The 21794-nt window shown below is 33.6% G+C and overlaps 11 protein-coding genes across 11 annotated transcripts; 3 read left to right on the top strand and 8 right to left on the bottom strand.

Annotated features, from left to right (window-relative positions):
* Positions 1-232: 232 nt before the first annotated feature.
* On the top strand, positions 233-2273 carry DFA_00259 (uncharacterized protein; the record flags this gene model as incomplete). Its single annotated transcript, XM_004357918.1, has 2 exons — positions 233-448; positions 531-2273. 2 exons carry the CDS (start codon positions 233-235, stop codon positions 2271-2273), a joined length of 1959 nt encoding a protein of 652 aa, XP_004357975.1.
* A 254-nt stretch (positions 2274-2527) lies between these two features.
* DFA_00258 (uncharacterized protein) lies at positions 2528-4265 on the bottom strand (the record flags this gene model as incomplete). The annotated part of the gene is made up of 4 exons (XM_004357917.1): positions 2528-2552; positions 2865-3621; positions 3702-4064; positions 4136-4265. The coding sequence occupies 4 exons, from the start codon at positions 4263-4265 to the stop codon at positions 2528-2530; spliced, it is 1275 nt and encodes a 424-aa protein (XP_004357974.1).
* A 183-nt stretch (positions 4266-4448) lies between these two features.
* DFA_00257 (uncharacterized protein) lies at positions 4449-7624 on the bottom strand (the record flags this gene model as incomplete). The annotated part of the gene is made up of 7 exons (XM_004357916.1): positions 4449-5097; positions 5155-5284; positions 5370-5708; positions 5788-5907; positions 6269-6937; positions 7023-7385; positions 7483-7624. The coding sequence occupies 7 exons, from the start codon at positions 7622-7624 to the stop codon at positions 4449-4451; spliced, it is 2412 nt and encodes an 803-aa protein (XP_004357973.1).
* Positions 7625-7862: 238 nt separating this feature from the next.
* DFA_00256 (uncharacterized protein) lies at positions 7863-9012 on the bottom strand (the record flags this gene model as incomplete). Its single annotated transcript, XM_004357915.1, has 2 exons — positions 7863-8686; positions 8778-9012. 2 exons carry the CDS (start codon positions 9010-9012, stop codon positions 7863-7865), a joined length of 1059 nt encoding a protein of 352 aa, XP_004357972.1.
* A 350-nt stretch (positions 9013-9362) lies between these two features.
* DFA_00255 (uncharacterized protein) lies at positions 9363-9755 on the top strand (the record flags this gene model as incomplete). Its single annotated transcript, XM_004357914.1, has 1 exon — positions 9363-9755. One exon carries the CDS (start codon positions 9363-9365, stop codon positions 9753-9755), a length of 393 nt encoding a protein of 130 aa, XP_004357971.1.
* Positions 9756-10273: 518 nt separating this feature from the next.
* DFA_00254 (uncharacterized protein) lies at positions 10274-10736 on the bottom strand (the record flags this gene model as incomplete). Its single annotated transcript, XM_004357913.1, has 2 exons — positions 10274-10605; positions 10691-10736. 2 exons carry the CDS (start codon positions 10734-10736, stop codon positions 10274-10276), a joined length of 378 nt encoding a protein of 125 aa, XP_004357970.1.
* Positions 10737-11011: 275 nt separating this feature from the next.
* On the bottom strand, positions 11012-14314 carry DFA_00253 (uncharacterized protein; the record flags this gene model as incomplete). The annotated part of the gene is made up of 9 exons (XM_004357912.1): positions 11012-11844; positions 11927-12286; positions 12355-12401; positions 12689-12735; positions 12796-12867; positions 13034-13501; positions 13541-13686; positions 13761-14062; positions 14187-14314. The coding sequence occupies 9 exons, from the start codon at positions 14312-14314 to the stop codon at positions 11012-11014; spliced, it is 2403 nt and encodes an 800-aa protein (XP_004357969.1).
* Positions 14315-14930: 616 nt separating this feature from the next.
* DFA_00252 (uncharacterized protein) lies at positions 14931-16473 on the top strand (the record flags this gene model as incomplete). Its single annotated transcript, XM_004357911.1, has 3 exons — positions 14931-15680; positions 15729-16364; positions 16402-16473. 3 exons carry the CDS (start codon positions 14931-14933, stop codon positions 16471-16473), a joined length of 1458 nt encoding a protein of 485 aa, XP_004357968.1.
* A 167-nt stretch (positions 16474-16640) lies between these two features.
* Positions 16641-18512, bottom strand: DFA_00251 (uncharacterized protein; the record flags this gene model as incomplete). The annotated part of the gene is made up of 4 exons (XM_004357910.1): positions 16641-17455; positions 17587-17910; positions 18170-18217; positions 18350-18512. 4 exons carry the CDS (start codon positions 18510-18512, stop codon positions 16641-16643), a joined length of 1350 nt encoding a protein of 449 aa, XP_004357967.1.
* Positions 18513-18712: 200 nt separating this feature from the next.
* On the bottom strand, positions 18713-19510 carry DFA_00250 (uncharacterized protein; the record flags this gene model as incomplete). Its single annotated transcript, XM_004357909.1, has 3 exons — positions 18713-19068; positions 19145-19441; positions 19492-19510. The coding sequence occupies 3 exons, from the start codon at positions 19508-19510 to the stop codon at positions 18713-18715; spliced, it is 672 nt and encodes a 223-aa protein (XP_004357966.1).
* A 579-nt stretch (positions 19511-20089) lies between these two features.
* Positions 20090-21547, bottom strand: DFA_00249 (uncharacterized protein; the record flags this gene model as incomplete). Its single annotated transcript, XM_004357908.1, has 3 exons — positions 20090-20898; positions 20980-21327; positions 21403-21547. The coding sequence occupies 3 exons, from the start codon at positions 21545-21547 to the stop codon at positions 20090-20092; spliced, it is 1302 nt and encodes a 433-aa protein (XP_004357965.1).
* Positions 21548-21794: the final 247 nt, after the last annotated feature.

Raw genomic sequence — 21794 nt, 5'->3', positions numbered from 1 at the left:
CAAGTCCTTTTTTTTTTTTTTTTTTTTTCTGTTGGAATTTAGCCTCAGTACAATGGAATTGGAAACATATAAATAGGCATAGGAAATCTTGGGTTAAATCATCAAACAATCAATTAAAACAATTAGCAATTAAACAATTAATAATTAACAATTAGCAATCAAAGGTAATTCATTCTGTTAATAATTGTATATTTATTAAATATTAATTCTTTTTTTTTTTAAGTAAATCAAAATGGAACCAATTAACAATCAATTAAAAGGTAGTGAAATTCCAAAGGAAGTAAAACAATTAGTCTCATCAAAGATGGGAAAACAAGGATCCAAGATCTTGGATAAAATCCTAGCAAAGGAAAAAAGTGAATTGATCAAGTTGATCAATGGCCAAGGAGTTGACCCATTAAACATTTTTAAAGGTCTTCTTTTAGCTGGTGTTTCATTAGTACCTTATGTAAGTAACCTCTAAAATGAATTCAATTACATTTTTTTAAATAATTTAATTATTAATTCTTTTTTTTTTTTAATATTTTTAGGTTGGTGGCATTTTATCAACACTTATTGATGTAATTTGGAGTGCAGCTGAATCAAAGGATGATAGTGCAGGTGAAAAGATGAGTAAAAAGTTTACAGATGCGATGACCAAGCTTATCAAGCAAGGTATTGAGAAGTATGACAAGGACACTCTTCATGCATTCTTTTTCGGTCTCACCGCAGTCAGCGAAGAGTACCAAAGGGTATTTCAACTCTGGCAAAAGAATCCAACCAACAACAGTACCATCCAATCAGTGAGAACTGCTCATGAGGATGCTCACATTAGTTTTATCCAAACCATTCCACATGCTCAAAAGCCAGGCTATGAGGTATCCGAGTTGGTCTTTTTCGCATTGATGGCCACCAACCATCTGTCAATCATGGCTGATCGTCTCATGTATGGTCGTGCATGGCAACTCACCGATGAAGAGATTGAATCTTTTGAAAAGGTTTATTCTGATGCTGTGACCAAGTACACCAAGTACTGTTTGGATGCCTACAACATTGGATTAAAGGCCGTTCAAGAGTCGAGTGAGGATGTACCAAAGGAAATGTACAAGGATGTGTACCAATGGAACCGTGTAAACCAGTACAAGAGCGATATGATCATCAATGTCTTTGACCTAGTCAACTTTTGGTGGCAATATGACCCACGAGTCTGTCCAAAGGGTGCAGTCTATGATACTGTCCGTTACATCTACTCACCCATCTGCGGTGTTGTCAACACCACCTATGCCAAGAATGGGTATTTCTCGTGGGAGGCATACTACCATCCCACCCAACAAGAGATCCAAGACCATTTCAAGGACATGTATCGTTACAAGGGCGAGTTTGTCGGATGTGGTGTCCGTTGCTTCAAGCGAATCGACGCCATCCTTCCTCGTGTTTTGAATCCATCTACTGGCCAAGTCACCGAGTACTACTATGGTGGCAAGGGTGGAGTTTTAAAAAACACCAACAACTTTGACGCTGCCAATCCTTGTCTTGGTGTCAATGTGGGTCACGAGGTTGTACCTTGGAACCTCAGCATTGGAGGACAGTACTTTGGTGGCAGTGACAACCGTGTCATCAACAAGGACCTCAAAGTCGATGACCACAAGATTGGTTTCCTCTTTGGATGTGGCATCTCTGTCACACCTGGATTCAACGACCAAATCAATGCAATCTGTGCAGCTTTTGTTCCAGAGGCACTCACTTTTAACGGTGTCAGCACCATCACTGATGGTCCAGCCAGTGTCATTGATTTTCAGTGTTGCAAGGTTGATGATGGATACTCTACAGTACCCGACACACCATTCCCAGGTCAAATGGACACTGTCATCCCAGTTGGCAAGTCTGCCCACTTTACAGTGTCGTACAGTGGCAATGGATCACCAACCTCTATCTTTGTAATCAAGTTAAAGGCATCATCGACCAAGGGTGATGCTACAGTCACTGTTTCAGCCGACGGCAATCCATCAGTACTTGCAACCTTTAAGATATCCGATCATTTTGATATCTATTCAGACACTTTTGCACCCAATTCTCCTGTTCGTTTCAACGTTGGTCAAAAAACTACCTTCCACGTAAAGGTTGATTCATCTGCTAGTGGTGCAGTCCATTTCAATTCGATTGCCTTATTTTCGCAACAATTACAACATTCAATGTTACCAGCTTCCACCACCGATCCAATGGACTATAATTTGAATTGGGATGGTATCAAGAATACTGATAAATCCAAATTCATTCCATTAATTAATCATTAAATATTGACAACCACCCATAATCTTCTCTCTTCTTTCTTTAAATAAACAAATAATTATTCTAAGTAGAATTTTATTCAACATTAATGCACCCTTTTAAATTTCTATTGGGTTGTCTTGACAGTTTCAACTTGATTTATATTGTTGATAAAGTTTACTTTCCTCGTATAATTGAGTTGTACGACGTTGGTTGTGTAGGTCCAATCGACGTTTAATACAATCAATTGAATCAATCAATAAATTATGATGGAAATAATCTATTTATATAACATATTGTCGTACCTAAATTTTAAAAGAGCACCTGTTACCAATAACGGTAGTACAATCCTTGCATAATGTTTAACAAAGATTAAATCAAATGTAGATTTAATTGATGATTTCAATATTAATGTAAATTCCATCAAACAAATAAATAAATAAATAAATAGATAGAATAAGTTTATTTCTTTTTCGAGTTGCCCTTGATTTGATTGCTTTGTAAACAAAAATCTTTATTTTTTTTTTTTTGTACATTAAAATAAATTATCTAGTTCAATCTGAGATTGTAGTTTAAAGGTTGATTTAAAATCTTTATACAGTCGACCTTGTAAATACAATCGAGATTGAGCATTTTGAACATGTTTATCAAAATGACTTGAAAAGATATTTACACACTTTGATAAGAGATAGGGACGCCAATTAAACCAACCAAAGAAATAGGTGCACCTAGGTGCAATATACAATGCAGAGTCTAACAATACCATCATACGACCGGGATGTATCCTTTCAATCGCTTTTACTTGATATTGTAGGATTACTCTTACCGACTCTGCTGCGGCAAACATTAATCCCATTGAAAGAATGGATCTATCTCCTATTCCTCCATCTCCCACACCTTTATTAATCCAACCATAAGTCAACCCATAACTTAGAGATACCATATTTCTGAAAACCAGTTGTTTCAAAAGTATTCCATGATCAACTATAAATTTATCGATTGGTCTTGAAACTATATTTCCAATCTTGTTTATATATGACCCAGATACGGTTGACAATAGGAGATGAGCTTGTTCTTTTTCCAATTTATCTAATATCATATTGCTCTCATCGATCTGGGAATGACCAACATGACCAAACATGATGATGGCAGCCTTTTCAATGACTTCAAATTCATTCCTTACTTTGTTTCGTAACAACTTTAGGAATAAAGATGATACTCGGTGTTGGAAATAATACACTGCCAAATCTCGATTATTATAATTTGATACAATAGAATGAGCAAGATGCTTTCCAATTCTTATTTCAGTTGGCAAACCATATTCATCTGCATATTCCAATATTAAATCAATTGGTATATCTTTAATAAATTCACCTAAATCATTATTAAAACAAAACAAACAAATGAATATTAAAGTATTATAGTAGTTGTATAACTGTTGTTCAACAACTTACAATGAGGTAATACCAAACTAAATATTTTCATTATTCTTCTTTCACAATCATTCATCATGAATGGGTAAAAGTTTATATCTATTTGATACTGATTAGATGGTCCTGATCGTTTTATAGCTTGATAACGTTCTTGTGTGATTGTATGTAATGTTTCAATGAGTTGATTGATAAACAATTGTGATCTAGCTAGTCGTTGACAAACCAGAGAACTGTTATTAGCAAGATCATATATATGTGTCAATATTTGTCTGGTTGTATTTCCCTCTTCAGCTCCAAGTAATTGTCCGGTAAGTGTATCTGCAATGTCTATTTTTGATACTTCATCTCTCAATGCTTTAAAATATCTATGCTTTATCAAGTATTCTAATAATAGAGAAACAAAGTTAGTTTGATCGGGGTATTGAGGATGATGATGATAAAGAATGATTACCTACCTATTCCAAAACATAAAAGCAATAGTCTAACCATACGTCGATTTAAATTATAAAACTCTGTTATTTGTTTAAATGATGATAGATCAATCGTTGATCGAAACAATAGATTGATCTTCTCCATCATCATCATTTGATAGATATAGATATATTATATAAATACAGATTAATTAATTAATTAAATTACAACTAAACTATTTGTTAGTCATTTAAATGTAATGTAAACTTTTCTTGATAATACAAGTTAAAAATAAAAAATAATATTATGGACTGTTAACCTTGCATTGATTCAATTTTATTTATGATATTATGAAAGTTAATGTAATAATTTTTGACAGAATGAAGAGATGACACCATCGATCCTTTGTCTATATTCTTCCATCAAATATTGGTTTTGTACATGTAACATCATTTTTTTGGTTGGTTTTAGGTTGATATAGTTGGTGTTGTAGAGATACCGACCAAGGTGTAATAGTAGTACTGGAATAGGTGATACCTTGAGCATCGAGATGTACATGTATACAGGTGGTACACTCATTGCAGCAAGGAGAACAGCAGTTGAATAATAAGTATTACTCTTTTGTTGTTTATCGATTTGGTATTGGACAAGTTGTCTTGTCATCTCTGCAGCGGCGTATCCTATTCCCATACCGACAATATATTTGATTGATGGTCCTCCTCCACCTCCTCCTAGTTGTCTCCAACCACAAACCAAACCACAACCAAACCAAATTAAACCGTTGGCAGTTATATTTTGAACAAGCATTTCATTGTTTACCAATATATTGTCGATGAATTTTGATAGTTGTCCAGGCTCTACTTCCAACAAGATATTAGCAACCGACTTTTCAAAGTCATCTAGGTAAACAGAGTTGTCAATTGATTCTTGGCCAACATGTCCAAACATGATAATAGCTGCTTGTCGAATGACGGCGAATTCATGAAATTCATTCTTTTGTCCATATCTAATCTACTTTAAGAATAGCTTGGCAAGGCCCAGAGTATTGAAATAAAGTATTGACAAGTCATGATTGTCGTATTCCGATATTAGAAATTTAGCCAACATTTCAGTGACCAGAATTTCAATTGGAAATCCACCGGCCCTACAATAATCTATTAATTCTTGGATTGGTATTTCATCGATAGATTCAACTAGAAATAAAGAAGGATTAGGTTGGTAAATATATTATATTTATAATCGTTTTTTTAAAAGAATGTGGATAGTTGTGATATTTACAATGAGGTAAAAGAGCAGAGATGGTGTAGATGTTGTTGGTTGCTTCTTCAAAAGAGAGCATGAATACTCTGTCAAGAGGGAGCTTATCACGAATCTTCCTTGTAATCACCTTTTTGTTATTTAATTTTGAAAGATTGATCAAACCAAGGACTATTCTGTGATCGGCCAACACTTTACACATTGCATGATTAGTGCGGGCTATGTCATACAGTATTTCACCAGCTTGATCTATTGTAAAGAAATCTCTCAACGCAGAGGAATATTCATGGATTATGGTTTCAATCCCCATATTTCGAGGTACAAGAGTATCAGGCCATTGCTTATTAATATTGTATAGTTCTATAAATTGAGATGTAAAGGTGAATATCTATCTATAGATATTGGCGATCTATCTAATGTGGGTAGTAGTAGTACTTACTCTTTCCAAATACACCTAGCAAGAGAGATGGTACAACATAACGATTATTTAATAAAAAGTTGATGACAGGTTCAATATGCTCTCCTGCAAGTGTAATTGATGGTTTGATTGACTTTAATACTTTATCTAATACTATCTCCATCTTTCTATCCTATCCTATCTATCTATTTGTTAAATGAAAGAGATAAGATAATAACAATAACAAGACCAACAATCTGTCATCGTTGATGATGATGTCGTTTATCATTTAATAATAATTAATTTAATTAAATAAAATGTGTAAAGTGAACTGCAAGTTCACAGGTCTCTGACGAATCATCATTATTTTTTATTTATTTATTTCTTTTTCAAGGTACCTTTGAATTGTGAACTAATGTCCATGAGGTTTTCTTTGTAATTGTCCATCAATACATTGTTTTTAAATGTGTTTGTACCTTTCTGTATTGTTTTCCATCGTTCCAGGTGGTATAGAGATATCTACCAAGGTGTAAGAGTAGAACTGGAATGGGTGATATCTTGAGCATCGAGATGTACATGTAAACATGTGGGACACCAATGGCAGCAAGGAGAACAGTTGTCAAATGGTTGATATTGCTCTTTCGTCGCTCATCAATTGAGTATTTGACAATTGATCGTGTAATCTCTGCAGCAGAGTATGCTAATCCCATACTTACAATATATTTGATTGATAGTCCTTGTCTCCAACCACAAGCCATACCACATCCAAACCAAATCAATGTATTGGCAGTCAAATCTTGAACAAACAATTCCTTGTTTACCAATATCTTGTTGATGGATTTTGATAGTTGATTAGTCCAACAACCCTCTTTCAACAAACCATATACTGCCATCTTTTCATTGTCATCCAACAAATTAGTATTATCAATTACTTCTTGACCAACATGATTAAACATGATAACAGCTGCCATTTTAATGAGAGAACATTCATTCTTTTGTTCACACCAAATCAATCTAAGGAATAGACCAGCAAGTTTTGGAGTGTTGAAATAAAGCATTGACAAGTTACGATTGTTGTATTGAGAGATGAGAAATTTAGACAACACCTCTGCAACTAGAATTTGAATTGGAAATCCTCCAATCATGCAATACTCCATGAATTCTTGGGTTGGAAGATCATCAACAGATTCAACTATAAATAAAAGAATAATTGATTGGTAAATATAAATAATCTTGTTGGCATGCAAAATGAATGCGATTGCATGAATGATATTTACGATGAGGTAATAAAGCAGAGATGATAAACATGATGGATTCTTCATTAGATGTTAGAATGACAGAGAATAGGTGTTCAATAGCCTGCTCCTTTGTATCTGGGTCCGCACGATACATATTTGTTGTCACTGTTGCAAGTCTGAATACAGTGATTGTTTGTGAAGCGGCAATCACAGCTTTGATAAGACGAGGATGTGCTAACCTTTTAAGCATAGGGTAGTTGTTTCCACAGATGAAATGGAGTACCTCTAGAGTAGTATTCATTGTTTCATTCTTCTCCAACAACGTAGCAAATTGTTCTACCTGATCTACACCAACACCTTTTACAAGACTAGTTGGCATAGCCTTATTAATACTGTATAATCCTAGATTAATAGAGAGAGATAAAAAGAAAGAAAGAGTAGAAAAATGATTAATATATAATTATTACAACCAACATTAAGTTAATTAGGTAATACTTACTCTTTCCAAATACACATAGCAAGTATGATGGTACAACATAACGATTAGTTAATAAAAAGTTGAATACAGGTTCAATATGCTCTCCTGCAAGTGTAATCGATGGTTTGATTGATTTATATACTGCCTCTAATACTATCTCCATCTCTCTCTATCGGTCTATTTGTTAACTTGAAAGAGATAAGATAACAACAACAACAATCTGTGTCATCGTTGATGATGATGTCGTTTAATTAAAATAAAATGTGAACTGCAAGTTCACATGTCTCTATCTGACGAATCATCATCATTTTTTATTTATTTTAAATCTTTCATTTTTTACAATATTATTGATGTTGTATATCATTGGTCCAGTTGAGTCTTGTTGAATGTATAATATTATGTTATGCCATGATGACACTTCTTGGTAATTGTTTTTTATTTGGGTTTTGAAAGAGTGAACCAACATATTGAATCCTTTGATGGTATTGAACCACCATATCTTGATTGTGTAATTGATGTATGGCTTTTTTGACTTGTTTGAGGCTGATATAGTTGGAATATAAGGATCTACCAATTTGTAAGAGTATAACTGGAATCGGTGATATCTTTAGCATAGTGGTGCCCAAATAAGCATATGGTACACTCATTGCAGCAGATAGAATGATGGTTGGATAACAGACACGACTCTTTAGCCGTTCTTTGATTTGGTATTTAAATAATTGTCTTGCCATCTCTACACCATAGTATAGCATTCCCATATCGTAAATATGAGGGATTGATAGTCCCTGTCTCCAACCACTTATCGCACCACATCCAAACAAAATCAAACCATTAACAAACATACTTTCAAAAAGATCCTTGTTGTTTAATCCTTTCTTGATGATTAATTTAACTAGTGAATCGTACTTGTGTCTAAACATGATATTGGCAACCTTTTTTTCATTGTCATTCAATAAATCGGTATTGTCAATGAATTCTTTACCAATTTGTTCAAACATTAAAAGCGACGCCGTTTGAATCACAAGGATCTTTTTTTGTTGACAAGCCAACTTTATCAATAGATTACCAACACCCGATTTGAAATAAAGTATCGATAAGGCATGGTTATTGAAATCCGATACTAAATATTTGGCCAACATTTCAGCAACAAGAATTTCAATTGGAAATCCTCCAATCTTGGAATACCCAACCAATTCTTGAATTGGTATATCATGGATAGATTCAACTAGTTGGATTAAAATAATGGGGAAATGATTTGGTTGGTAAATAAATATGTATGTATACGTATAATCTTTGAAAGCAATGTGTTTACTTACAATGAGGTAAAAGGGCAGAAATGATGTTAATGACACGTGCTTCTTCAACGCACATTGCACGTATGAATGCTATACCGAGATTGGTTTTATCACGGGTCACCTTTGCAAATGATATCTTTGTGATCAATTTTGAAGTCTCTATCAGGTCCATTACTATCTTACGATTGGCCAACACTTTACACATTGCATGGTTATTTTGAACCAAATATAACATGTTGTTGATAGTTTGAGTCATTTTATCAAAATCTCTCAATGAAGAGGAATACTCTTGTATTATTTCCTTCTCACGATCTCGTGGTACAAGAATAGGCCATTGCTTTTTAGTTTCACATATTACATTGTATAATCCTTTAAAGAAGAAAGAGATATATTAATATTAATATCTATAGACATTAATGTATAATCTATCAAAGATGATCATTGGGTAGTACTTACTATGTCCAAATACACATATAGTGTGATGAAAAAGCGTTGGTCCAATAACAACAACAATATACTATCAAAATCGATCAACAAGATATTGGTAAACAACGAATTGATTATTCAAAATGTCATTGCCAACGGTTTGATTTGTTTGGATGTGGTATGGCTTGTGGTTGGAGACAACATGGTGGAGGATCATCAATCAAATATATTGTCGGTATGGGATTAGCGTACTCTGTAGTAGAGATGACACGAGTAATTGTCAATCACTCAATCGATGAGCGACGAAAGAGTAATGTCAACCATTTGACAATTGCTCTCCTTGCTGCCATTGGTGTCCCACATGTTTACATGTACATCTCTATGCTCAAGGTATCACCAATTCCAATCCTACTCTTACACCTTGGTAGATATCTCTATACCACCTGGCACGATGGAAAACAAACCAAAAAGTTACAAACATATTTACAAAACCGTGTAATGATGGTGCACTACAAACAAAAGACATTAAACATTAGTTCAGAATTATTCAAAGCTTACCTTAAACAAAAATAAATAAAAGCTCAAATTTGATTATAATACTGCAAACCCCAAGAAGAAGTTCATTTTCTAAATTTGTTGCATTAACTTTTATTAGTTCATTGCAATATTTAAATAATATTTTACTTAGTTACATATATTTATTTATATCTATCTATTTATGATGGAGGAAGATTGATCAATGTCATCTAAAGGGGTTGGTTGTTCCCTTTGTTTATTCACGCGAACTTGCAGTTCACTTTAATCGATTTTGATGGTTCAACAAACGATGACGTACATCATCAACGATGACAAAGATTGTTTGTTGTTGTTGTAATTGATGCTTATACCTTAACAAATAGAGAGAGAGAGAGAGAGATGGTGGTAGAGGAGATAGAAATAGTACTAGAAAAAGTACTAAAGACAGTACTTAAATCAATCAAACCTGCAACCCAGTATACAGTAGTCAACAACCTTTTAGTTGTCAATCAAAATACACAGTCAATTGCAAGTGAACGAATTGAACATATAGTCGACATGTTGATTAATAATCGTTATGTCGTCCCATCACTCTTGTTATCGACTGCCAGCTTTTCATTGTCATCCAACAAATCAGTATTATCAATTACTTGTTTACCAACATGATTAAACATGATAATGGCTGCCTGTCGTATGACAGAACATTCATTCTTTTGTTCAAACCAAATCAATCTTAGAAATAGAGCAGCGACTCGAGGAGTATTGAAATAAAGCATTGACAATGATTGATTGTCGTATTCCGATACTAAATATTTAGCCAACAACTCTGCAACTAGAATTTGAATTGGAAATCCTCCAACCAAGCAATATCCGACTAATTCATCCATTGGTATATCATCAATTTCAACTAGATAAAGATATTAAATTAATATTTGTAAATAAATAGATAATGTTTTCATCTTTTTGAACGGAACATGTTTGAATGAATGAACCTTCAAGTGTAATCGATGGTTTGATTGATTGCAATAATTTATCCATATTTCACTATCTATCTATTGATTACTTCATCCTTTGTTGAACCATCAAAATCGATTATAGTTGAGCCACAAGTTGCGAACGAATAAAGAAAGGGGAAACAACCAACCCTTTTGATCACACATTGATCAATCGATTGAAACTTCTTCTCCATCATAAATAGATAGAGAGAGAGAAAGAGATATCTGTAGATATATAGATAGATATCTAAATATATAACAGTAAAAACAACAATGAACTTCTTCATCTTCTTCATGGGTTATTTTTTATTTTATTTATTATTTTTCAAGCTTTGAACCTTTGAATTCTGAACTAACATTTATGATCTTTTGTTTGTAATGGTCCATCAATTCATTGTTTTGTAAATGTGTTTGTACCTTTCTGTATTGTATTCCTTTCTGATAGGTGGTATAGAGATATCTACCAAGGTGTAAGAGTAGAACTGGAATGGGTGATATCTTGAGCATCGAGATGTACATGTAAGAAGATGGTACGCTAATGGCAGCAAGGAGAACAGTTGTTAAATGGTTGACATTGCTCTTTCGTCGCTCATCAATTGAGTATTTGACAATTGATCGTGTAATCTCTGCAGCGGCGTACCCTAATCCCATACCTACAATATATTTGATTGATCCAGCTCCACCTCCACCTCCACCTAGTTGTCTCCAACCACATACCATACCACAACCAAACCAAATCAATGTGTTGGCAGTCAAATCTTGAACAAACAATTCGTTTTTTACCAATATCTTGTTGATGGATTTTGATAGTTGATTGTTGGTCCACCAACCCTCTTTCAACAGACTGTAAGCTGCCATCTTTTCATTGTCATCCAATAAATCGGTATTATCAATTAATTCTTTACCAACATGATTAAACATGATAACAGCCGCCTTTTTAATCACAGAACATTCATTCTTTTGTTCAAACCAAATCAATCCTAGAAACATACTAGCAAGGAGTGGAGTATTGAAATAAAGTATTGACAAGCGACGGTTATTATATTCCGATACTAAATATTTGGACAACAACTCTGCAACTAGAATTTGAATTGGAAATCCCAGTTCGCAATACCCCATTAATTCATCCATTGGTATATCATCAATTTCAACTATATAATAATAAATACAAGAGAGAATGAACGAATAAATAATATTAATCTTTTTGAAAATGATGAATGAATGAATATTTACGATAAGGTAATAGGGAAGAGATGGTAAACATGTTGTATTTTTCATCAGACGTTAGAATGTCATAGAATAGTTGTTCAATAGCCTTGTCTCGTGTCTTTGGGTTGGTACTATAAATATTTGTTGTCACTGTTGTAAATCTGCATAAAGTGACTAGTCGAGAGGCGTCAATCAAAGCTTTGACAAGACGAGGATGTGCTAACCTTTTACACATTGGATCGTTGTTTCCACAGATGTAATAGAGTGCCTGTAGAGTACTCTTCATTGTATCATTGTTCTCCAACAACGTAGCAAATTGTTCTACTTGACTTTCACCATCAATGTCTCTAGGTACAAGCATAGACTTATTAATTTTGTATAATCCTATAAATATATAGATATTAATATTCTATTGACCTATTCATTCATTCATTAATTTAGGTAGTACTTACTATATCCAAATACACATAACAGGTATGATGGTACGACATAACGATTACTATTTACTAAAAAGTTGACTATAGGTTCAATATGCACCATCCCTGCAAGTGTAATAGATGTTGGTTTGATTGCCTTTAATAAAATATTCATCTCTGTCTCTATCTATTTGTGTTGATAACTAGAGGATAGATAAGCAACAACAACAACAATCTTTGTCATCTTTGATGACGTACATATGTCTTGTGCAACAACAAAATAATTAATTAATTGGATGACGTGCAGGTCAATTCTTTTTTTTTACTCTACAACAAAATCAAAGAGATAATATTTTTAATTATTGTATACTTATTATTACTATTATTTGCAATGCATTCGAATGAAGTTAATAAATACTAAACAATAAATAAATAACTTATTGTTCCTTTTAGTTTATTTTGATATATATTATACACTGTTTCTCTCTCTGATCTAGAGCTGTGAAATGGTGAGACTGGGTCAGTGCCATGATTAATAATATTATTAATCTTGTTTAAATTTTAATCTATATTGTTTATACAAATCACTATTAAAGAATGATCGGAGGAATGTATTCCTAACAAACCACCTATTAAGTTGGTACAAGATTAATTTAAATGAAATGTAGATCCACCAAATATCCATTCTATAACATGTCAAGAAAAGACATGTTACGATACACGCCTCTGCCATAATAACGACTACCGCTTGTATTTTACATGTCTTTTTGGTTGTTTCTCTTTTTCTTAAATTTCTGGCAATATTATTGATTGTCCAAAGAATGATTTCCAATGTTGAGTAAAGACCAAACAAGAAAATAGTTGCCATGATTGATTTACCAGTCTGTTCACCCAACGGCAAAAAGTAATCAATCAATAAGAAAATAAACCAAAATGATATACCACTACCCAAGTATGGAATATCTTCATTATAATCTGACCAAAATTTGTAGTATCTTCGTATTAAAGGTTGAGGGATTAGACTGATTGGTTGAGTTAGACGTATTATCTTGCAAGCTTGTTCTTTTTCTTCTACCTCTAGTGACAAGGTACGATCAATATTTTTACGACCAATACCTTTTAATAATATATAAGTAGCTCTTTGAATCACCTTGAATTCATTTGATTGTTCGTGTCTGAGAATCTTTAAAAATAGTGATGGCACACAAGTTGCAAAGTATACATCAACCAATTGAGAATTATAGTTTGATAAGAGGTGTAATGCCAGACCATACGATACAATCAGTTCTTCTGGATACGACCATTCACCTGATTGACGAGTCAAATCAACTAGTCTTAATATTGATACATCCAAATCTTCATTATTTTCTAAATAATAATAAAAGAACTGTTAGATTTATCTATTCATTCATTCATTTAAACGTGTTTATGTTATAACATACTACAAAAAGGTAATAATCCAAAGATAACACATAGAGATCTAAATTCAGTTGAAATGGTTATAGTATCGGTAAAGAGTTGATCTAACTGGTAATTTGATGATCCAGATCTTTGCACGTCTCTGATTTGGTTGCGATCTCTGATTGTTGTCGATGCTATTTCACTGATTCGACGTATTGTAGGATGATCGGCAAATGATCGAAATAATGATGTCTGGTACTCTCTAGAGTAGTAGAGGAAGTTAACTTTGTGTCGATCATCTCCATCTTGTTGATATGTTATGATCTCCTTTTCATGTGTTTCACTCAGCTCTACATATTCTAATATTCAAAAAGAGAGAGAGATAGTTAGAAACGTGCACCATATCAACATATGCAATCATGATCATCAATCATACATAATCATGCATGATCATCAATCATACATACTAACAGGGATCCATATTATAGCCAGGGTAAAGAGGACTATTAATAGTTCGGTAAAACTCCTCCCATGATTGAATAGTTGTAGTATCTCTTCCATTATCTCTTCCATTATCACTTCTTCTTCTTTTCATAAACTTTAGGTAGGGTAATCTATCGACATGTCTCTATTAAATCGACCAAATTTCAACTTGAATAAATAATACTAATAAAAAAGAAGTTCTTTCTGCAATGAGAGAGGAAAAAACAAGTGGGGGTGGTGTATACGTCGCTTCTCCTTCTTCTCTTTTAATATGTGTTGCTCATCATTATCTACCTCAACAATCATGTTCACCCTTTTATTACTTATTCAACCCTATGTAGATAAAGATATATTGAATGAACAAACAACAACAAGATAATACTAGACGAATAGATAACAATCAAGTTGGGTTACCAGATAGATTAGTTATTGGTATCTTGCGATTAGTGCAACTAGGTTATTCATGTCACTTGGACACCAGAGATGGGGTTAAAGGAGGCCAAGATAGGTCAACCAACGTCGATGCATATCGCTATGCAAGTAGAGTGAATGACCGATCAAATATTGTCAGATTGTTCCTGGTCTGCACCTATTGGGCTGGACGTATCATCCCTCATACTATTCTCGAATACCGGTACATGGTGCCCTACCACGACACAGTACACTATGGGAAACCAGTGCTCCAAAGAATCAAATCATTCTTTCAGACTGTCACACAACCGACATCCATGCCGTTGAATAGACTCGTCCAATCACTTGCCTTCTTGTTGTTGGTGGATAATGAAGAACAATCTACAGCAACAACAACAACAACAACCGATACGGTCACGGTCAACCATGACAAGAATACCTTCTTGAATATCCGTACACTCAAGGTATTCATTCAACGACCAGGTCAACAACTGCCTCAAAGTGTCAATGCTTTAGTGTTTTCGTCAATTGGCTTGGCATCTGCTACATTGTGTCGTCTGACTTTGTACAGTGTCGAGATCAACGAATCGCTTCTCAAAGGGCTGCAATCCACTTGCAAGCAATTAGAGCGACTTTGCATCTACCCGACCAATTGGTCGCGACTAGACAACGATGTCCTGCTCCGATTGTTGGATTCAATGCCTTTAATTTGTGAGTTGGCTATCAAGATATCCGGCACTATGAACCCGTTTGTTGACAATCACGAGCATACAATGGATGTACTGGCGCCACTCGCCAAACTAGAAAAGTATGTTTGGATTGGTGGTATCGAGTCGTATGGCGGATTCCTCGTGTCTCAGGTGTGGTTCAACTCAATGACCAACCTACGTGACCTCAAAATCCAGCTCAACAGCCACTTGGCAGAGTACGAGCATGACGTGGTACAAGACCCCAACTGGTGGGCAAGGTCAATACTAAACAAGGACAAGTTGAGACGTTTGCGTCTTATCAACTGCTACTCACCCGATGAGAGCAATATTGTCGATGCATCACATTCACGACTCGATGTATTTACCAACTTGACGTCACTGACAATCGAACGACTCTTTGAAAAGGTGCAAAATCGTGTAAAGACAGACATTCAAGTCCACAATCTATTGCGACAAATCTCAACACTCAAAGCACTCAGTAACCTCACTTTAAAGGAAATCAAGTACATTGAACCGATCGATCTCACCTCTTGTCTCGACTCTTTGCCATTGTTGACTCGATTCAAATTCTCCATCTCTCCAAAGACTGATAGTGGTGGATTGTGTAAAAAGGTCTCGGCGACAACATCGATTTCAGTGGCACTATTGACATACCTTGAAACAGCGGCCAACAGCACAATCACACATTTTTCATATACTCTTCAACATGAACTAAATGCATGGTTGCCACTCGTCACTGTATACAATGATTGTTCAACAACCGCCGGCGGTGGCGGTCACAACAATATATCTACAACTGCCAAGGCGTACAGGGGTATTTATGATTTGGAGGAACTCACTCATCTGGCATCAAAACTTGGTCAAATTAAAAAGGCACTTGAATCTTTGGTTCAAAACTCTGAAGCCATTCAAGAATTGTCAATTGGATCGACAATTGAACCATACCATTGTTGTACTCAAAAGAAGGATGTTGTTGCCGACAATTCCAATGATCATCTAGATCTAGTGTCGTCAGCACTACTCACCTCTTTCCAATCAAGTGTAGGACCCAAGTCAAAACTATCTGTCATTAAAATAGACAAGTGTCTCTCTCTATGGGAGCACAAGACTACCGCCGTCATCGTTGACAACCAGCTATCGCCAAAAATAATAATCATTCCAAAAAAGAGAATACACAAATTAAATAATCATTTCAAATGGGATATACAAAAGAAACTTAAAGATCAAGTATACCATTTCAAACCGATCTCTTTATGGTTCTGGAGTATTTGATTTTCTAGATAATAATCTTTAAAATAAATAATTACATTTTATTTATTATTGTACAAAGGTGAAACCATCGGGTACAGGTTTGAAAGAATCTTTGTATTTAGCAAGATTCTTAAAATAAGGTTGAATGTGATCATTACTGTATCCATCGAGAATAAAGGGGTAGATAGTTTGCAAAAACACATAGACTAACGTCCATACTCTATACTTTGTATCAACAAGCACATTGAAGATGAAATAAAATGCAATGGTTGTGAAATGAAGAAAAATAGAGCCTGCTTCCGGAATGAATCTCCAATCGGTCATATTCCTTTTTGTCAATGCTTTTGTATATGCACAAACCTTGTTCAATACATATTCAATGGTAGCATAAAATAAAAAGAGGTTGACTCTTGAATAGACTGTTGTTTCTCCATCATCATTGCAAGGACTGAAATTAATTGAAAACAGAAACCAAAATACCAAGACAAACTGTTGATTGAATAATGGGTTTTCTTTATCACTATTATATCGATAATAGAGACGAATAAAAGATGAAGGGATGATCAGACTACTGCAGGATTGATAATGGCTGTCTAAAAGTACAAGAGCTTGTGTTTTTTCTTCTGTTGAGAATCCTTTGATACTATGTTTAATGTCATGATAACCAAATTTGTTAAAGAATAAAATAGATGCCCTCTGTACTATATTAAATTCACCATTATTTGTTTCATTTCTAAGCATCTTGAGGAATAAAGAGTGAACTCTTGCCTCATAGTAAAGGTCTACCATATCAGTCCTAAAGTTGGTTAAAAGGTGTATTGCAAGCCCATTGGCCACCAATATCTCTTCAGGATAAGATGATGATGATGGTTTGGTCAATTCTAAAATATTATTTAAAAGACCAATAATAAAAAATGACCTGGATATGTCTTAAAAAGAACAAATAATTGTTCATGATTAAGTAAGTGAGTGCCACTAGATTAATTATGAGGAATCTATGTATGATACATACCAATGAATGGTAAGACTTTAAATAGGATTGATATAACTTTTGATTCGGTAGAATTTTTCAAACAATAATCAAGTAGGACATCCCATTGAAGATCTGACAATCCAAGGGCTATTTCTTCAATGTATCTAATACGTCGTTTCTTTTTCAAGTTTGCCTCTGACAATAAATATTCTAAAACGTCAATCGCAGATTGATTGGATTTAGATGATGGATCATTATGTACCATTTGGAAGATGGATTCTACTGAATGTTCGAATGTTCCTACAACATGATTGTTGGTTGCTGAAACATTTACAAAATGTTTAAATCTTTTCAATCGCAAGACTATATAGAAATAAATTAATTAATTAAAACAACACTTAGTTCTAATTACTTATTCTCTTTTAATTTATACTCTTTTCTTGCAATACTACTTACATCCACAAAAATAAATCAAAACAAAAACCCAAATAATCAACACAGTTTCAATAAGGCTCTGATTTTCTTCCATTCAGCTGTCTAGGCTAACTATTTGTATTTAAATATATTCTATATGTATATTTATAAATATATATTATTATATCAAAGAAATAAATGATCATACATGGACAAGATGAAACCCAAATTTTTGATACATCTTTTTTTCCCCCTCCTTTAAAATTTAATTAAGTTAATTATTTATTTTTATGTTACTCTATTTTTGTTGTGAAACCATCAGATATTTTAGACTTGAATGAATCTTTATATTGAAAGTACAAATCATTTTTATAAAATGATTTAAAACTTGTTTTGTTGTTGAAATCCTCGTATAAAGGGACGACCATTTTGAAAACAAATTGTTGAACTACTACCCATATAAATGACTCCGTCGACAAAAAGATTGCAATCATCATGGGTAGTGTGAACAAGAAAGCCTCTAACAAAATTCTCCAACCCGTTGGATTCATTTTTCTATGGTAGCTGGCAGTATGAAGTATCATATCCACACAATATTCTATGCCCCAACAAATGAAAAGGGAATTGATGATTAAAGTGATACCATCTGACCAAAATACACTGATTGAAAACACCAACCAAAATACAAAATTTACAAGTTGCTTTCTCCAACGATTGTCTTGGTCTTCACGTATCAAGTAGTAGAATCGAGTCAAAATGGGAGGGATGACCAATCGGGCTTTTGAAGTAGAGCAATTCCTTCTTTGATTTCTTCTTCGGAGAATCTTAATGTTGTGCCATAGAAGGTGCCTAAACGACCAAATTCATTAAAGAATGCAACTGCTGCTCTTCGTATGCAAGAGAACTCACCAATTTTTTCGTGTCTGAGCATCTTTAGAAAGAGTTTGTGAACTTTGGTTAAAAAGTAAATATCTGCCAACCTTGAACTATAGTTTGTTAAAAGGTGTGATGCAAGTCCTTCTGCTACCAATATCTCTTCGGGATACGATCCATTCTCGACTATTTGCATTAACATTGAAATAATAATAAAAGTTTCATTTTCATCTCCTAAATAATATAAATATTTTTTTAATTAGACATTTATATATTTATAAATTGATTGTGTAGATCTACACATACTTACCTATATATGGTAAAAGTTTGAGAATGATATAAATAGATTTTGATTCAGTTGAACAAGTCAAGTAACGATGAAAACTGTTGTCCCATTGTTGATTGGAAAGCCCAGTTGCAGCGTCTTGAAGTTCTTGGTGGCGTCGTTCAATGTTAACTTGTGCCATTGCACACATTGATTTCAAATTATTAGCATTGGCATACCTAAATTGAGATTGGTGACCTTCCTTTACCATTTGGAACAAGTGGTCCACTGATCCCTCTTCAAAATTGTTTGTTTGATGATCATTTTTTAATATATAGAAATCTGTAAAGTGAAATGTTAATTATTTATCTATAATTTGTCCAATTTTTTACTATTACTCACGTATGCCATTGTGAATCAAACAGATAAAACCAAACCACATTATATCGAAAATAAAATCCATTTCCCTTTATATATTTATATATCTCTCTCTTCTATATCTACTATATCTAAATCTAACTGCTGATGTGTTACGAGATTATATAATAGACAAGATGTTTGAAAAAAACACTTTAATATTTTTGCATGAGGCTAGAGGGAATCCTATTTTTTTAGACCTTTTGGTGAGTGATGACAAAGCATCAAGTCTATTTTTTTAAGTTATGTTAATATCTTGAGTTGTTCTCAACATTCCATCAATTCATATAGAATCTAGATTTACATGGTCAAATCACTTTGTAAATACAACCTTTTACTTTTACTCATTCATTACAAATAGAAACAGTCCGTACATATCAACATGTACAATTAGTAAAGACATACCCCAACTTTCTTACATCAAAGAATAATCTAAAGTGATGTGTGATAGAAGACCTCTTGAGCATAAACAAAAAATATGAATAATTATTATTATTATTATTATATTATATTTATTAAAGAGTTTATATTTTTGTGAATAATAATGATAGTAGTAGTAGTAGTATGATTTTGTTATATTATCTCGAGATTGATGTTATTGTTATTGTTGTCAGGAGGGAATTGTTGGGCTGTATCAATAAGGAATCGAGATTTAAATTGTTGATACAAATCACTTTGTAAATACAACCTTTTTCTATAGTTCCAAGATGTTCTGTCGTAGGTGTTGAAGAGTGAGTGCCCTATACGGTAGCATATTTCTGGTAACATATTCGACGTGAACCGACTAATACTAAAGAAATAAAAGGGTGTATAAATGACTGCTTGGAGTGCAGTATTCCAATGGGTTGGGTAGTCTTTGAGTGAGGTTTCAACACGATCCAATATAACCCATCTTGTAAACTTTAGAGCTCCCCACACTCCACCTACGACCAAAGCATGTTTAATTGATCCGTTATGATGTTTCCAACCAAATGCAGAGCCACATGCAAATGATATCAATGATGACAGAGCAATCCACTTGAATGACATACGATAATTGACAGAGTAATTGATGAGGAATTGAGGTACACGGATGATTTGCCTAGACATGGCAAGAGCATCTTCTTGGTATGGTGCAAACAATAAAGTATACTCTTTGCGATCGATACTACGTACCAATAGACTAGTTGCCTGTCGAATGTTTAAAAACTCATTGCCAACCTCATGTTTAATCAATTTAAAAAATAACAAGTGTACTTTGTATAGAGTATACAATTCAACAACATGATTATTAATTAAAAGAAATGTAGCCAACATATTGCCAATTAAAACTTGAGCTGGAAATCCAACATGATCAGCCAATTTTAATATATCTTCAAATGGTATATCTTTAATATTATCAACTAGAAATTGAAAAGTAAATAAATAACTATTATTATATTATATTGTTTTGTTTGATTGTTTGTTTCACAGAGTTTACTTACAATAATATATTATATGACTGACCAATGAAATGGGTGATATATCGGAATATAGGAATGCGTAAAAGAGAGTAGAGAATTGGGTTTCTGATGGTTGAGTACCTCTAACATTATAAATGGTATTGTCCATGTATTGTTGACTCAGGTTGAGTAGTATTTGAACCATCTCACGATTAGCCAATCTCTTTGACAACTCTGTATGGTTATTGGCAAGCATCAATAGATTTCTGACAGTTATTAACATTTGAGGACTAGATGTTACATCGGGTGCCTTTAACTGTTCTATAGATTGCTCTACAAACGCCTTGTGTGTCTTTAAAGCTTTTACAGTAAGATATGTATGGTATGTTTCTAAAAAAAACAACAACATATAAGTTAATAACCAATCAATCAATCTATATTAACTAATATAATGTGCACACTTACTATACCCAACCATACCAACCAAGAGTATTGAACATGAAATCTTTTCTTTAAGAGGTTCAAATGGTTTGAATAAAGTATGATACCCAAAATAATCCAACACTCTTTCAAGTGTCATCTGACCTACTATACTTTCAAAGTCTATCATCTTCTTCTCTCTTGACTATATATCTCTATATCTCTATTATCTATCTATAATATATATATATTATATGTATAAAAATACTTAATCATCATGCATATGTTGGTTTACGGCACATCATCATCATCATGTTGTCTTTGTGCAAAGAATAATTATAATAAAGAATAATTATCTTGCGAAAAGTGAAGATACGTCGAATTTGACTTGTGATAAAGCCTTAAAGCTCGTTATTTTTTCTTTATTTTTACAAAAG

This window comes from Cavenderia fasciculata, assembly GCF_000203815.1.
Source record: "Cavenderia fasciculata unplaced genomic scaffold Scf_Dfasci-F-a-11f03.f1-5, whole genome shotgun sequence".
Lineage (NCBI taxonomy): Eukaryota > Evosea > Eumycetozoa > Acytosteliales > Cavenderiaceae > Cavenderia > Cavenderia fasciculata.
Note: the sequence above shows the minus strand (reverse complement) of the source record. Positions and strands in the feature narration are given on the sequence as shown.